We start from the raw sequence: 16,186 nt of genomic DNA on the forward strand, positions 1-16,186 counted from the left end.
GTACTGACCACCGGTTTACCCTACCGGCACTTTAGTTTTTACCCACTACCCTACCGGTGTGGTGGGTAAACCGGTGGTCAGTACCAGAGACTATAGTTTTTACCACTACCCCTACCGGTGTGGTGGGTAAACCGGTGGTCAGTACCAGAGACTATAGTTTTTACCCACTACCCTACTGGTGTGGAGGGTAAACCCGGTGGCAAATTCCAGACACTTTAGTTTTTACCCACTACCCTACTGGTGTGGTGGGTAAACCGGTGATCAGTACCAGAGACTTTAGTTTTTAACCCACTACACTACCGGTGTGGAGGGTAAACTGGTGGTCAGTACCAGAGACTTTAGTTTTTACCCACTACCCTACTGGTGTGGTGGGTAAACCGGTGGTAAGTACCAGAGACTTTAGTTTTTAACCCACTACCCTACCGGTGTGGTGGGTAAACAGGTGGGTAAAAACTAAAGTGTCTGGTACTTGCCACCGGTTTACCCACCACACCGGTAGGGGTAGTGGGTAAAAACTAAAGTGTCTGGTACTTACCACCGGTTTACCCAACTGACCACCGGTTTACCCTCCACACCCGTAGGGTAGTGGGTAAAAAACTAAAGTCTCTGGTACTTACCACCGGTTTACCCACCACACCAGTAGGGTAGTGGGTAAAAACTAAAGTCTCTGGTACTTACCACCGGTTTACCCACCACACCAGTAGGGTAGTGGGTAAAAACTAAAGTCTCTGGTACTGACCACCGGTTTACCCTCCACACCAGTAGGGTAATGGGTAAAAACTAAAGTGTCTGGTACTGACCACCTGTTTACCCTCCACACCAGTAGGGTAGTGGGTAAAAACTAAAGTGTCTGGTACTTGCCACCGGTTTACCCACCACACCGGTAGGGTAGTGGGTAAAAACTAAAGTGTCTGGTACTTACCACCGGTTTACCCTCCACACCAGTAGGGTAGTGGGTAAAAACTAAAGTGTCTGGTACTTGCCACCGGTTTACCCTCCACACCGGTAGGGTAGTGGGTAAAAACTAAAGTGTCTGGTACTTACCACCGGTTTACCCACCACACCGGTAGGGTAGTGGGTAAAAACTAAAGGTGTTTGGTACTGACCACCGGTTTTACCCTACCGGCACTTTAGTTTTTACCCACTACCCTACCGGTGTGGAGCGTAAACCGGTGGTCAGTACCAGAAACTTTAGTTTTTACCCACTACCCTACCGGTGTGGTGGGTAAAAACTAAAGTGTCTGGTACTTGCCACCGGTTTACCCACCACACCGGTAGGGTAGTGGGTAAAAACTAAAGTGTCTGGTACTTACCACCGGTTTACCCACCACACCGGTAGGGTAGTGGGTAAAAACTAAAGTGTGTGGTACTTACCACCGGTTTACCCACCACACCGGTAGGGTAGTGGGTAAAAACTAAAGTGTCTGGTACTTACCACCGGTTTACCCCACCACACCGGTAGGGTAGTGGGTAAAAACTAAAGTGTTTGGTACTTACCACCGGTTTCCCCTCCACACCGGTAGGGTAGTGGGTAAAAACTGAAGTGCCGGTAGGGTAAACCGGTTGTCAGTACCAGACACTTTAGTTTTTACCCACTACCCTACCGGTGTGGTGGGTAAACCAGTGGTAAGTACCAGACACTTTAGTTTTTACCCACTACCCTACCGGTGTGGTGGGGTAACCGGTGGTCAGTACCAGAGACTTTAGTTTTTACCCACTACCCTACCGGTGTGGTGGGTAAACCGGTGGTAAATACCAGAGACTTTAGTTTTTACCCACTACCCTACCGGTGTGGTGGGTAAACCGGTGGTCAGTACCAGAGACTTTAGTTTTTACCCACTACCCTACCGGTGTGGTGGGTAAACCGGTGGGTAAAAACTAAAGTGTCTGGTACTTGCCACCGTTTACCCACCACACCGGTAGGGTTAGTGGGTAAAAACTAAAGTCTCTGGTACTTACCAACGGTTTACCCACCACACCAGGTAGGGTAGTGGGTAAAAACTAAAGTGTGTGGTACTTACCACCGGTTTACCCCTCCACACACGGTAGTGTAGTGGGTAAAAACTAAAGTTTCTGGTTCTTACCACCGGTTTACCCTCCACTGCGGTAGTGTAGTGGGTAAAAACTAAAGTTTCTGGTACTTACCACCGGTTTACCCACCACACCGGTAGGGTAGTGGGTAAAAACTAAAGTGTTTGGTACTTGCCACCGGTTTACCCACCACACCGGTAGGGTAGTGGGTAAAAACTAAAGTGTCTGGTACTTGCCACCGGTTTTACCCACCACACCGGTAGGGTAGTGGGTAAAAACTAAAGTGTCTGGTACTTACCAACGGTTTACCCACCACACCGGTAGGGTAGTGGGTAAAAACTAAAGTGTGTGGTACTTACCACCGGTTTACCCTCCACACCAGTAGGGTAGTGGGTATAAAAACTAAAGTGTCTGGTACTTACCACCGGTTTACCCTCCACACCAGTAGTGTAGTGGGTAAAAACTAAAGTTTCTGGTACTTACCACCGGTTTACCCACCACACCGGTAGGGTAGTGGGTAAAAACTAAAGTGTTTGGTACTTGCCACCGGTTTTACCCACCACACCGGTAGGGTAGTGGGTAAAAACTAAAGTGTCTGGTACTTGCCACCGGTTTACCCACCACACCGGTAGGGTAGTGGGTAAAAACTAAAGTGTCTGGTACTTGCCACCGGTTACCCACCACACCGGTAGGGTAGTGGGTAAAAACTAAAGTGTCTGGTACTGACCAACCGGTTTACCCCTACCGGCACTTTAGTTTTTACCCACTACCCTACTGGTGTGGTGGGTAAACCGGTGATCAGTACCAGAGACTTTAGTTTTTACCCACTACACTACCGGTGTGGAGGGTAAACCGGTGGTCAGTACCAGAGGACTTTAGTTTTTACCCACTACCCTACTGGTGTGGTGGGTAAACCGGTGGTAAGTACCAGAGACTTTAGTTTTTACCCACTACCCTACCGGTGTGGTGGGTAAACAGGTGGGTAAAAACTAAAGTGTCTGGTACTTACCACCGGTTTACCCAACTGACCACCGGTTTACCCTCCACACCCGTAGGGTAGTGGGTAAAAACTAAAGTCTCTGGTACTTACCACCGGTTTACCCACCACACCAGTAGGGTAGTGGGTAAAAACTAAAGTCTCTGGTACTTACCACCGGTTTACCCACCACACCAGTAGGGTAGTGGGTAAAAACTAAAGTCTCTGGTACTGACCACCGGTTTACCCTCCACACCAGTAGGGTAATGGGTAAAAACTAAAGTGTCTGGTACTGACCACCTGTTTACCCTCCACACCAGTAGGGTAGTGGGTAAAAACTAAAGTGTCTGGTACTGACCACCGGTTTACCCTCCACACCGGTAGGGGTAAGTGGGTAAAAACTAAAGTGTCTGGTACTTACCACCGGTTTACCCTCCACACCGGATAGGGTAGTGGGTAAAAACTAAAGTGTCTGGTACTGACCACCGGTTTACCCTCCACACCCGGTAGTGTATGTGGGTAAAAACTAAAGTGTCTGGTACTTACCACCGGTTTACCCTCCACACCGGTAGTGTTAGTGGGTAAAAACTAAAGTTTCTGGTACTTACCACCGGTTTACCCTCCACACCGGTAGTGTAGTGGGTAAAAACTAAAGTTTCTGGTTCTTACCACCGGTTTACCCTCCACACCGGTAGTGTAGTGGGTAAAAACTAAAGTTTCTGGTACTTACCACCGGTTTACCCACCACACCGGTAGGGTAATGGGTAAAAACTAAAGTGTCTGGTACTTGCCACCGGTTTACCCTCCACACTCGGTAGGGTAGTGGGTTAAAAACTAAAGTGTCTGGTACTTACCACCGGTTTTACCCACCACACCGGTAGGGTAGTGGGTAAAAACTAAAGTGTCTGGTACTTACCACCGGTTTACCCACCACACCGGTAGGGTAGTGGGTTAAAACTAAAGTGTTTGGTACTGACCACCGGTTTACCCTACCGGCACTTTAGTTTTTACCCACTACCCTACCGGTGTGGAGCGGTAAACCGGTGGTCAGTACCAGAAACTTTAGTTTTTACCCACTACCCTACCGGTGTGGTGGGTAAAAACTAAAGTGTCTGGTACTTGCCACCGGTTTTACCCACCACACCGGTAGGGTAGTGGGTACAAACTAAAGTGTCTGGTACTCTTACCAACGGTTTACCCACCACACCGGTAGGGTAGTGGGTAAAAACTAAAGTGTGTGGTACTTACCACCGGTTTACCCTCCACACCAGTAGGGTAGTGGGTAAAAACTAAAGTGTGTGGTACTTACCACCGGTTTACCCTCCACACCAGTAGGGTAGTGGGTTAAAAACTAAAGTGTCTGGTACTTGCCACCGGTTTACCCACCACACCAGTAGGGTAGTGGGTAAAAACTAAAGTGTCTGGTACTGACCACCGGTTTACCCTACTGGCACTTTAGTTTTTACCCACTACCCCTACCGGTGTGGTGGGTAAACCGGTGGTCAGTACCAGAGACTATAGTTTTTACCCACTACCCTACTGGTGTGTGGAGGGTAAACCGGTGGCAAATTCCAGACACTTTAGTTTTTACCCACTACCCTACTGGTGTGGTGGGTAAACCGGTGATCAGTACCAGAGACTATAGTTTTTACCCACTACCCTACTGGTGTGGAGGGGTAAACCGGTGGGCAAATTCCAGACACTTTAGTTTTTACCCACTACCCTACTGGTGTGGTGGGTAAACCGGTGATCAGTACCAGAGACTTTAGTTTTTACCCACTACCCTACCGGTGTGGTGGGCAAACCGGTGGTCAGTACCAGAGACTTTAGTTTATTACCCACTACCCTACCGGTGTGGTGGGTAAACCAGTGGTAAGTACCAGACACTTTAGTTTTTACCCACTAACCCTACCGGTGTGGTGGGTAAACCGTGGTCAGTACCAGAGACTTTAGTTTTTACCCACTACCCTACCGGTGTGGTGGGTTAAACCGGTGGTAAATACCAGAGACTTTAGTTTTTACCCACTACCCTACCGGTGTGGTGGGGTAAACCGGTGGGGTAAAAACTAAAGTGTCTGGTACTTGCCACCGGTTTACCCACCACACCGTAGGGTAGTGGGTTAAAAACTAAAGTGTCTGGTACTTACCACCGGTTTACCCCAACTGACCACCGGTTTACCCTCCACACCCGTAGGGTAGTGGGTAAAAACTAAAGTCTCTGGTACTTACCACCGGTTTACCCCACCACACCAGTAGGGTAGTGGGTAAAAACTAAAGTGTTTGGTACTTGCCACCGGTTTACCCTCCACACCCGTAGGGTAGTGGGTTAAAAACTAAAGTTTCTGGTACTTACCACCGGTTTACCCACCACACCGGTAGGGTAGTGGGTAAAAACTAAAGTGTTTGGTACTTGCCACCGGTTTACCCACCACACCGGTAGGGTAGTGGGGTAAAAACTAAAGTGTCTGGTACTTGCCACCGGTTTACCCCACCACACCGGTAGGGTAGTGGGTAAAAACTAAAGTGTCTGGTACTGACCACCGGTTTACCCTACTGGCACTTTTAGTTTTTACCCACTACCCTACCGGTGTGGGTGGGTAAACCGGTGGTCAGTACCAGAGACTATAGTTTTTACCCACTACCCCTACCGGTGTGGTGGGTAAACCGTGGTCAGTACCAGAGACTATAGTTTTTACCCACTACCCTACTGGTGTGGAGGGTAAACCGGTGGCACATTCCAGACACTTTAGTTTTTACCCACTACCCTACTGGTGTGGTGGGTAAACCGGTGGTCAGTACCAGAAACTTTAGTTTTTACCCACTACCCTACCGGTGTGGTGGGTAAAAACTAAAGTGTCTGGTACTTGCCACCGGTTTACCACCACACCAGTAGGGTAGTGGGTAAAAACTAAAGTGTGTGGTACTTACCACCGGTTTACCCACCACACCGGTAGGGTAGTGGGTAAAAACTAAAGTGTCTGGTACTTACCACCGGTTTACCCACCACACCGGTAGTGTAGTGGGTAAAACTAAAGTGTTTGGTACTTACCACCGGTTTTCCCCTCCACACCGGTAGGGTAGTGGGTAAAAACTAAAGTGTCTGGTACTTACCACCGGTTTACCCTCCACACACCGGTAGTGTAGTGGGTTAAAAACTAAAGTTTCTGGTACTTACCACCGGTTTACCCACCACACCGGTTAGGGTAGTGGGTAAAAACTAAAGTGTTTGGTACTTGCCACCGGTTTACCCACCACACCGGTAGGGTAGTGGGGTAAAAACTAAAGTGTCTGGTACTTACCACCGTGTTTACCCAACTGACCACCGGTTTACCCTCCACACCCGTAGGGTAGTGGGTAAAAACTAAAGTCTCTGGTACTTACCACCGGTTTACCCCACCCACACCAGTAGGGTAGTGGGTAAAAACTAAAGTCTCTGGTACTTACCACCGGTTTACCCACCACACCAGTAGGGTAGTGGGTAAAAACTAAAGTCTCTGGTACTGACCACCGGTTTACCCTCCACACCAGTAGGGTAGTGGGTAAAAAACTAAAGTGTCTGGTACTGACCACCTGTTTACCCTCCACACCAGTAGGGTAGTGGGTAAAAACTAAAGTGTCTGGTACTTACCACCGGTTTACCCTCCACACCGGTAGGGTAGTGGGTAAAAAACTAAAGTGTCTGCTACTGACCACCGGTTTACCCTCCACACCGGTAGCGTAGTGGGTAAAAACTAAAGTTTCTGGTACTTACCACCGGTTTACCCCTCCACACCGGTACCACCGGTTTACCCTCCACACCGGTAGTGTAGTGGGTAAAAACTAAAGTTTCTGGTTCTTACCACCGGTTTACCCTCCACACCGGTAGTGTAGTGGGTAAAAACTAAAGTTTCTGGTACTTACCACCGGTTTACCCTCCACACCGGTAGTGTAGTGGGTAAAAACTAAAGTTTCTGGTTCTTACCACCGGTTTACCCTCCACACCGGTAGGGTAGTGGGTAAAAACTGAAGTGCCGGTAGGGTAAACCGGTTGTCAGTACCAGACACTTTAGTTTTTACCCACTACCCTACTGATGTGGTGGGTAAACCGGTGGTCAGTACCAGACACTTTAGTTTTTACCCACTACCCTACCGGTGTGGTGGGTAAACCGGTGGCAAGTACCAGACACTTTAGTTTTTACCCACTACCCTACCGGTGTGGTGGGTAAACCGGTGGCAAGTACCAGACACTTTAGTTTTTACCCACTACCCTACCGGTGTGGTGGGTAAACCGGTGGTAAGTACCAGAAACTTTAGTTTTTACCCACTACACTACCGGTGTGGAGGGTAAACCGGTGGTAAGTACCAGACACTTTAGTTTTTACCCACTACACTACTGGTGTGGAGGGTAAACCGGTGGTAAGTACCAGACACTTTAGTTTTTACCCACTACCCTACTGGTGTGGAGGGTAAACCGGTGGTAAGTACCACACACTTTAGTTTTTACCCACTACCCTACTGGTGTGGAGGGTAAACCGGTGGTAAGTACCAGAAACTTTAGTTTGTACCCACTACCCTACCGGTGTGGTGGGTAAACCGGTGGCAAGTACCAGAAACTTTAGTTTTTACCCACTACCCTACCGGTGTGGTGGGTAAACCGGTGGCAAGTACCAGACACTTTAGTTTTTACCCACCACACCGGTAGGGTAGTGGGTAAAAACTAAAGTTTCTGGTACTGACCACCGGTTTACGCTCCACACCGGTAGGGTAGTGGGGTAAAAACTAAAGTGCCGGTAGGGTAAACCGGTGGTCAGTACCAAACACTTTAGTTTTACCCACTACCCTACCGGTGTGGTGGGTAAACCGGTGGTAAGTACCAGACACTTTAGTTTTTACCCACTACCCTACCGGTGTGGTGGGTAAAACGGTGGTAAGTACCAGACACTTTAGTTTTTACCCACTACCCTACCGTGTGGTGGGTAAACCGGTGATCAGTACCAGAGACTTTAGTTTTTACCCACTACCCTACTGGTGTGGTGGGTAAACCGGTGGTAAGTACCAGAGACTTTAGTTTTTACCCACTACCCTACCGGTGTGGTGGGTAAACAGGTGGGTAAAAACTAAAGTGTCTGGTACTTGCCACCGGTTTACCCACCACACCGGTAGGGTAGTGGGTAAAAACTAAAGTGTCTGGTACTTACCACCGGTTTACCCAACTGACCACCGGTTTACCCTCCACACCCGTAGGGTAGTGGGTAAAAACTAAAGTCTCTGGTACTTACCACCGGTTTACCCAACTGACCACCGGTTTACCCACCACACCAGTAGGGTAGTGGGTAAAAACTAAAGTCTCTGGTACTGATCACCGGTTTACCCACCACACCGGTAGGGTAGTGGGTAAAAACTAAAGTGTCTGGTACTTACCACCGGTTTACCCACCACACCAGTAGGGTAGTGGGTAAAAACTAAAGTGTCTGGTACTTACCACCGGTTTACCCACCACACCGGTAGGGTAGTGGGTAAAAACTAAAGTGTCTGGTACTTACCACCGGTTTACCCACCACACCGGTAGGGTAGTGGGTAAAAACTAAAGTGTCTGGTACTTACCACCGGTTTACCCTCCACACCGGTAGGGTAGTGGGTAAAAACTAAAGTGTCTGGTACTTACCACCGGTTTACCCTCCACACCGGTAGTGTAGTGGGTAAAAACTAAAGTTTCTGGTACTTACCACCGGTTTACCCTCCACACCGGTAGTGTAGTGGGTAAAAACTAAAGTTTCTGGTTCTTACCACCGGTTTACCCTCCACACCGGTAGTGTAGTGGGTAAAAACTAAAGTTTCTGGTACTTACCACCGGTTTACCCACCACACCGGTAGGGTAGTGGGTAAAAACTAAAGTGTCTGGTACTTGCCACCGGTTTACCCTCCACACCAGTAGGGTAGTGGGTAAAAACTAAAGTGTCTGGTACTTGCCACCGGTTTACCCACCACACCGGTAGGGTAGTGGGTAAAAACTAAAGTGTCTGGTACTTACCACCGGTTTACCCACCACACCGGTAGGGTAGTGGGTAAAAACTAAAGTGTTTGGTACTGACCACCGGTTTACCCTACCGGCACTTTAGTTTTTACCCACTACCCTACCGGTGTGGAGCGTAAACGCGTGGTCAGTACCACACACTTTAGTTTTTACCCACTACCCTACCGGTGTGGTGGGTAAAAACTAAAGTGTCTGGTACTTGCCACCGGTTTACCCACCACACCGGTAGGGTAGTGGGTAAAAACTAAAGTGTCTGGTACTTACCACCGGTTTACCCACCACACCGGTAGGGTAGTGGGTAAAAACTAAAGTGTCTGGTACTTACCACCGGTTTACCCACCACACCGTAGGGTAGTGGGTAAAAACTAAAGTCTCTGGTACTGACCACCGGTTTCCCCTCCACACCGGTAGGGTAGTGGGTAAAAACTGAAGTGCCGGTAGGGTAAACTGGTTGTCAGTACCAGACACTTTAGTTTTTACCCACTACCCTACCGGTGTGGTGGGCAAACCGGTGGTCAGTACCAGAGACTTTAGTTTTTACCCACTACCCTACCGGTGTGGTGGGTAAACCAGTGGTAAGTACCAGACACTTTAGTTTTTACCCACTACCCTACCGGTGTGGTGGGTAAACCGGTGGTCAGTACCAGAGACTTTAGTTTTTACCCACTACCCTACCGGTGTGGTGGGTAAACCGGTGGTAAATACCAGAGACTTTAGTTTTTACCCACTACCCTACCGGTGTGGTGGGTAAACCGGTGGGTAAAAACTAAAGTGTCTGGTACTTGCCACCGGTTTACCCACCACACCGGTAGGGTAGTGGGTAAAAACTAAAGTGTCTGGTACTTACCACCGGTTTACCCAACTGACCACCGGTTTACCCTCCACACCCGTAGGGTAGTGGGTAAAAACTAAAGTCTCTGGTACTTACCACCGGTTTACCCACCACACCAGTAGGGTAGTGGGTAAAAACTAAAGTGTTTGGTACTTGCCACCGGTTTACCCTCCACACCCGTAGGGTAGTGGGTAAAAACTAAAGTCTCTGGTACTTACCACCGGTTTACCCACCACACCAGTAGGGTAGTGGGTAAAAACTAAAGTGTTTGGTACTTACCACCGGTTTACCCTCCACTGCGGTAGTGTAGTGGGTAAAAACTAAAGTTTCTGGTACTTACCACCGGTTTACCCACCACACCGGTAGGGTAGTGGGTAAAAACTAAAGTGTTTGGTACTTGCCACCGGTTTACCCACCACACCGGTAGGGTAGTGGGTAAAAACTAAAGTGTCTGGTACTTGCCACCGGTTTACCCACCACACCGGTAGGGTAGTGGGTAAAAACTAAAGTGTCTGGTACTTACCAACGGTTTACCCACCACACCGGTAGGGTAGTGGGTAAAAACTAAAGTGTGTGGTACTTACCACCGGTTTACCCTCCACACCAGTAGGGTAGTGGGTAAAAACTAAAGTGTCTGGTACTTACCACCGGTTTACCCTCCACACCAGTAGTGTAGTGGGTAAAAACTAAAGTTTCTGGTACTTACCACCGGTTTACCCACCACACCGGTAGGGTAGTGGGTAAAAACTAAAGTGTTTGGTACTTGCCACCGGTTTACCCACCACACCGGTAGGGTAGTGGGTAAAAACTAAAGTGTCTGGTACTTGCCACCGGTTTACCCACCACACTGGTAGGGTAGTGGGTAAAAACTAAAGTGTCTGGTACTTGCCACCGGTTTACCCACCACACCGGTAGGGTAGTGGGTAAAAACTAAAGTGTCTGGTACTTGCCACCGGTTTACCCTACTGGCACTTTAGTTTTTACCCACTACCCTACCGGTGTGGTGGGTAAACCGGTGGTCAGTACCAGAGACTATAGTTTTTACCCACTACCCTACCGGTGTGGTGGGTAAACCGGTGGTCAGTACCAGAGACTATAGTTTTTACCCACTACCCTACTGGTGTGGAGGGTAAACCGGTGGCAAATTCCAGACACTTTAGTTTTTACCCACTACCCTACTGGTGTGGTGGGTAAACCGGTGGTCAGTACCAGAAACTTTAGTTTTTACCCACTACCCTACCGGTGTGGTGGGTAAAAACTAAAGTGTCTGGTACTTGCCACCGGTTTACCCTCCACACCGGTAGGGTAGTGGGTAAAAACTAAAGTGTCTGGTACTGACCACCGGTTTACCCTCCACACCGGTAGCGTAGTGGGTAAAAACTAAAGTTTCTGGTACTTACCACCGGTTTACCCTCCACACCGGTAGTGTAGTGGGTAAAAACTAAAGTTTCTGGTTCTTACCACCGGTTTACCCTCCACACCGGTAGTGTAGTGGGTAAAAACTAAAGTTTCTGGTACTTACCACCGGTTTACCCTCCACACCGGTAGTGTAGTGGGTAAAAACTAAAGATTCTGGTTCTTACCACCGGTTTACCCTCCACACCGGTAGGGTAGTGGGTAAAAACTGAAGTGCCGGTAGGGTAAACCGGTTGTCAGTACCAGACACTTTAGTTTTTACCCACTACCCTACTGATGTGGTGGGTAAACCGGTGGTCAGTACCAGACACTTTAGTTTTTACCCACTACCCTAGTGGTGTGGAGCGTAAACCGGTGGTCAGTACCAGACACTTTAGTTTTTACCCACTACCCTGCTGGTGTGGAGGGTAAACCGGTGGCAAGTACCAGACACTTTAGTTTTTACCCACTACCCTACTGGTGTGATGGGTAAACCGGTGGTAAGTACCAGACACTTTAGTTTTTACCCACTACCCTACTGGTGTGGAGGGTAAACCGGTGGTCAGTACCAGACACTTTAGTTTTTACCCACTACCCTACCGGTGTGGTGGGTAAACCGGTGGGTAAAAACTAAAGTGTCTGGTACTTGCCACCGGTTTACCCACCACACCGGTAGGGTAGTGGGTAAAAACTAAAGTCTCTGGTACTTACCAGCGGTTTACCCACCACACCGGTAGGGTAGTGGGTAAAAACTAAAGTGTCTGGTACTGACCACCGGTTTACCCTCCACACCAGTTGGGTAGTGGGTAAAAACTAAAGTGTCTGGTACTTACCACCGGTTTACCCACCACACCGGTAGGGTAGTGGGTAAAAACTAAAGTCTCTGGTACTTACCAGCGGTTTACCCACCACACCGGTAGGGTAGTGGGTAAAAACTAAAGTCTCTGGAGTAAAGTCTTTGGGTTGAACTCCATGTGTGCAGCAGAGGCCCCTGCTCAGTGCCTGTGACTGTGTTATGAGTGCTGATGGGTTTCTTCCTGGTCTCATCACGTCCATCATGGACTGAAAGGTGAAACACGTTATTACCACAGCCTCTGCTGCTGGTCTGGTGTTAAACCACCTACTCTGACTACTGGTACGCAGTGATGAAAACATTTCTGGTTCTCAGAAACTGGGACTGAAATGATGGAGAATCCATTACTTCTGGAACCCTGAGTACTGTTACTGCATGATGTCAAATACATGAAGTGCCTCTACTTATGATGACCTAGTTCTGCCCATTACCGAACTTGTGTCCCCAATGTTGTTAATCTCCATGAAGATTTGTTTATAAAGATTTGTTTACGTTCCTTAAACTCCATGAAGATTTGTTTAGAGATCATGAAGTGAGCGTGACTTTGAATAGCGTGCGCATGGGGCTGCCTACCAGTTGGTAGGAAATATGGCCCCCGTGTAGTCAGTTGGCCAGACTGTGTATACGCGGTGCTGGGGGGGGGGCAACAGGTTTGTGAACAGGGATGGGAGGATTTCTAATGACACCTCGAGGTATCAACACTGTTGGGGGATTCCGGACACCGTGCGGGGTGGGTCGGGACCGGGGAAACGAACTTAGTTCAAGTTATGTAAACTGTTGTTCGGAGAGGCAAACATGTTGGAAAACAGGTCTGCTGGTGTTATGATGCAGGGAAAGAACGTGGAGGTGCAGGAGAGGTTCTGAGCAAAATAAAGCAGTTGCCCCGCCCCCCCCCCCAATCAGGTGTGGCATGCCTACATTAAGAATATCCAATAGTTCTTCTCAGCCATTATTGGAGAATGGATGTGGTTCAGGGCGGCACGGTGGCGCAGTGGTTAGTGCGTTCGCCTCACAGCGAGAAGGTCCTGGGTTCGAGCCCCGTGGTGGTCCAACCTTGGGGTCGTCCTCTGTATGTTCTCCCCGTGTCTGCGTGGGTTTCCTCCGGGTGCTCCGGTTTCCTCCCACAGTCCAAAGACCTGTAGGTGAGGTGAACCAGCCGTACTAGATTGCCCCTAGGTATGAATGTGGGTGTGGGCCCTGTGTGATGGTCTGGCGGCCTGTCCAGGGTGTCTCCCCGCCTGCCGCCCAATGACTGCTGGGATAGGCTCCAGCATCCCCACCACCCTGAGAGTAGGATAAGCGGTTCGGATAACGATGGACTGTGGTTCATATATAATGAACTTTAACCCCCACCCCACCCCCCAAACAAATCCAAAATCGGTCTTGACCGATTTTGGATTTTCAAAGTTTAGTAACTTTGTGTGTGTGGGGGGGGGGGGATAAGATACAGACCTGCCGCTCCCTGAATCCTCCTCAAACTGCATATATTTGCATTTAAAACGAGTTTTAGATCAATCGCGCATAAACAAGTTATGAGGAGGTCTTCCTAAAACGACCATGAGCGGTCGGGATGACCGCCTCGTAACTTGCGCGTGACGGTGCGCGTCATGTCAGTATTTATGACGTGTGTTGGTGGCGTCATTTCCTTCGTCAAGTTCATTGCTCTGTCCTGGAAACACACTAGCGCCCTCCAGTGGAGAGAAGTAGTCTAAACTTGATGTGTGATGATGTCCAACATGTCTGGTCACAGACGCCGTTACAGACGCGCCATGACCACCACCGAGGCGCTGCAGGATTTACAGGCGTTGGACAGCGGCCATTTTAAATTGTTTTAAAATCATATTAAAGTGGTTAAAATGTTGATTTTGGTGTCATTTAGTTTCATAACAGACACACTAACATATGTAATACATTGATATCTCAGTTTTGTATTTATCTTGACACGATATAGAGTTTAAAAACCGCGGCGGTCATTTTGACCGCCCCTGGTGGTTTTAGTGAGATCCTGGTCGTTCTAGTGCTAGAAGCACTGACCTTTATACAACAGGTACACACATGTGCAATACATCGGTGTGTGCTGCTGTTGTCATATGTAATAAACGTGTAGAAGTACTGGTTAGACTGAATCATGGTCTCGTGCAGTGGCCAAATCACCGGCCCCTCATGCCGAGACGCCGTTGGTCTGGACCACCAGACTTCATAATAATGTTTCTTTCATCCTTTACCTCACATGTCTTTCTGTTCATGTCTTTTGTCATTTTTGTCCTTTTCCATGTACCTCGGCCATCGTCGTGTCCTCCATCAGGGCAGAGAGGTGTGGTTCCAGGTGAAGATCCCCCTCTCTCGTAACCTGTCTCTAGGCTGCCCTCACGACCGGGGGTCCCCTGCGGAACGCCGCCCAGGACTGATCGTCTCTCCGGGGCATCGCTGCCCGCCAGAGGCCCCCCTTTACTACTTCCCCATCGACTACCAGCAGCCACACCAGCCGTGCGGCTGAACACCACCACCACCACCACCACCCAGACGTCGTTTCAGATTACACAAAAACGTCACTGGTGTCTTTTCTTTACCACCTGGGTCTTAGTTTCATAGTTTTTCCCCATCATTCGTATCAGTTATGACATCTTCTTAATCACCGGCTTCATTCAGTAGATGTCGGACATGGGACCACGGCTGGACTCGGCCTTACAGGGCTGTCTTATTGGACAAGTGAACAGGAGTCTAGTGTGTCAGTCAGACTGTGTCGATGACTGTCCGTTATCTATGACTAGTTTATGGATGTTACTACTACCTACCCTAAGTATAGGCTGCTACTTCCTGCAGGGTGAACCAGGAAGTGGATCGGCCATGTCATCCACCACAGACCATATGGGACATTTCACACCATAACTTAACTTACACTTTGGTTTTCACTTCCAAATACGTGGGTTAGATAATTGGGTAAAATTGGACTAGTTGAAACACGTGCAACCTGCAAAAAGACTCGCTGGCCGATCGCCAGGGGGTCGCCCCCTTTAATAGAGCAGTTAGCGTTGTCGCCTGGTGGAACCGCTCGATTAAAGGGGGCGACCCCCTGGCGATCGGCCAGCGAGTCTTTTTGCAGGTTGCACATGTCTGACCCTCCTGTTCAGGTGTCCCAGAAGACACCGTTGTGAAGCTGAGTCCAGCAGCGGTCAAGTCAAGGCAAGTCGGAGTTCATCTGAAGTGCATTATCACACCAAGGAGTCCCAGCACACTTGGCGACAAAAACAGCAGCAATACGAGAATGAACATGTCCAACATCTCCTAAAACAAGCCGGTGAGGAAATGACGTCAGGTCATCTGATGACGACGTCAACATTTTATTGGGTTTTCTGGGCTTCAGCCCAGTCGGGTGGGGAGGTGATGGGGGGCCTTCCTGTCCTGTGCAGTGACGTCAGCTGTTCATGTGTGTCAATAAAAACAAGTGGACTGTGAACCGGTGGTGGAATTTGTACTTGTGACACTAACTGCCTGTACCACTTCTAAAAGGCGGAACAAGGAACTCCCATGATGCACGCTGAAGTATGACGCTCATAAATCTGTAGTCCAAATACCCGCTTAAAAAATGATAATGTGCAGAAGCTGTATTCTGTGACGCTCAGCGCAGAAGAGAACCCCGGTTTAAAGACAAACCGGTTGAGGCGAGCAGCTCTCCAAAAGTGCGGTTAAAATCTCATTCCTGGCCGCTCTGGTGGCCGAGCGGAATAAACCGCCGTTCTTGCAGCCCGCTCGTCACGTGGCTGGGAGGTTCGTATCCCAGACTCGCCGTAACCGGTCACGGCCAGAGCGTCCACGGGGTAAGCCATTCATTAGGCCACCCTTACCCGAGGGATAGTGGGTGTAAATAGGTGTAGTGTTCGGGGAGTCGTCGTTCTCCAGCGACCCCTCTGGCCCACCCGGGGGCCTGCAGCCAAGCAACTGAAAGCGTTCTCCCTACGCCTCCTTAGCGGCCTGGAGGTGATGCAGTCCATGCGAGGCTTCAGTGTGTAAAATAGCGAGAGCAGCCGACACGAGTTTGAAGGAGGCTGGTGTTACGCCTATCTCCTTCCTGTGGAAACGTGAGCC

General features: G+C 49.2%; 1 protein-coding gene across 1 annotated transcript in view; it reads left to right on the forward strand.

Annotated features, from left to right (window-relative positions):
• Window positions 1-15,088, forward strand: part of rnaset2l (ribonuclease T2, like) — a 111,631-nt gene extending 96,543 nt beyond the window's left edge. The window contains exon 9 of the mRNA XM_056283829.1: window positions 14,406-15,088. Coding sequence (XP_056139804.1) covers window positions 14,406-14,597 — 192 coding nt within the window. The 3' untranslated portion in view covers window positions 14,598-15,088. The remainder of the gene's footprint in view (window positions 1-14,405) is intronic.
• The last annotated feature ends 1,098 nt before the right edge of the window (window positions 15,089-16,186 follow it).

Source organism: Lampris incognitus, chromosome 7, assembly GCF_029633865.1.
Source record: "Lampris incognitus isolate fLamInc1 chromosome 7, fLamInc1.hap2, whole genome shotgun sequence".
In the NCBI taxonomy this organism is placed as follows: domain Eukaryota; kingdom Metazoa; phylum Chordata; class Actinopteri; order Lampriformes; family Lampridae; genus Lampris; species Lampris incognitus.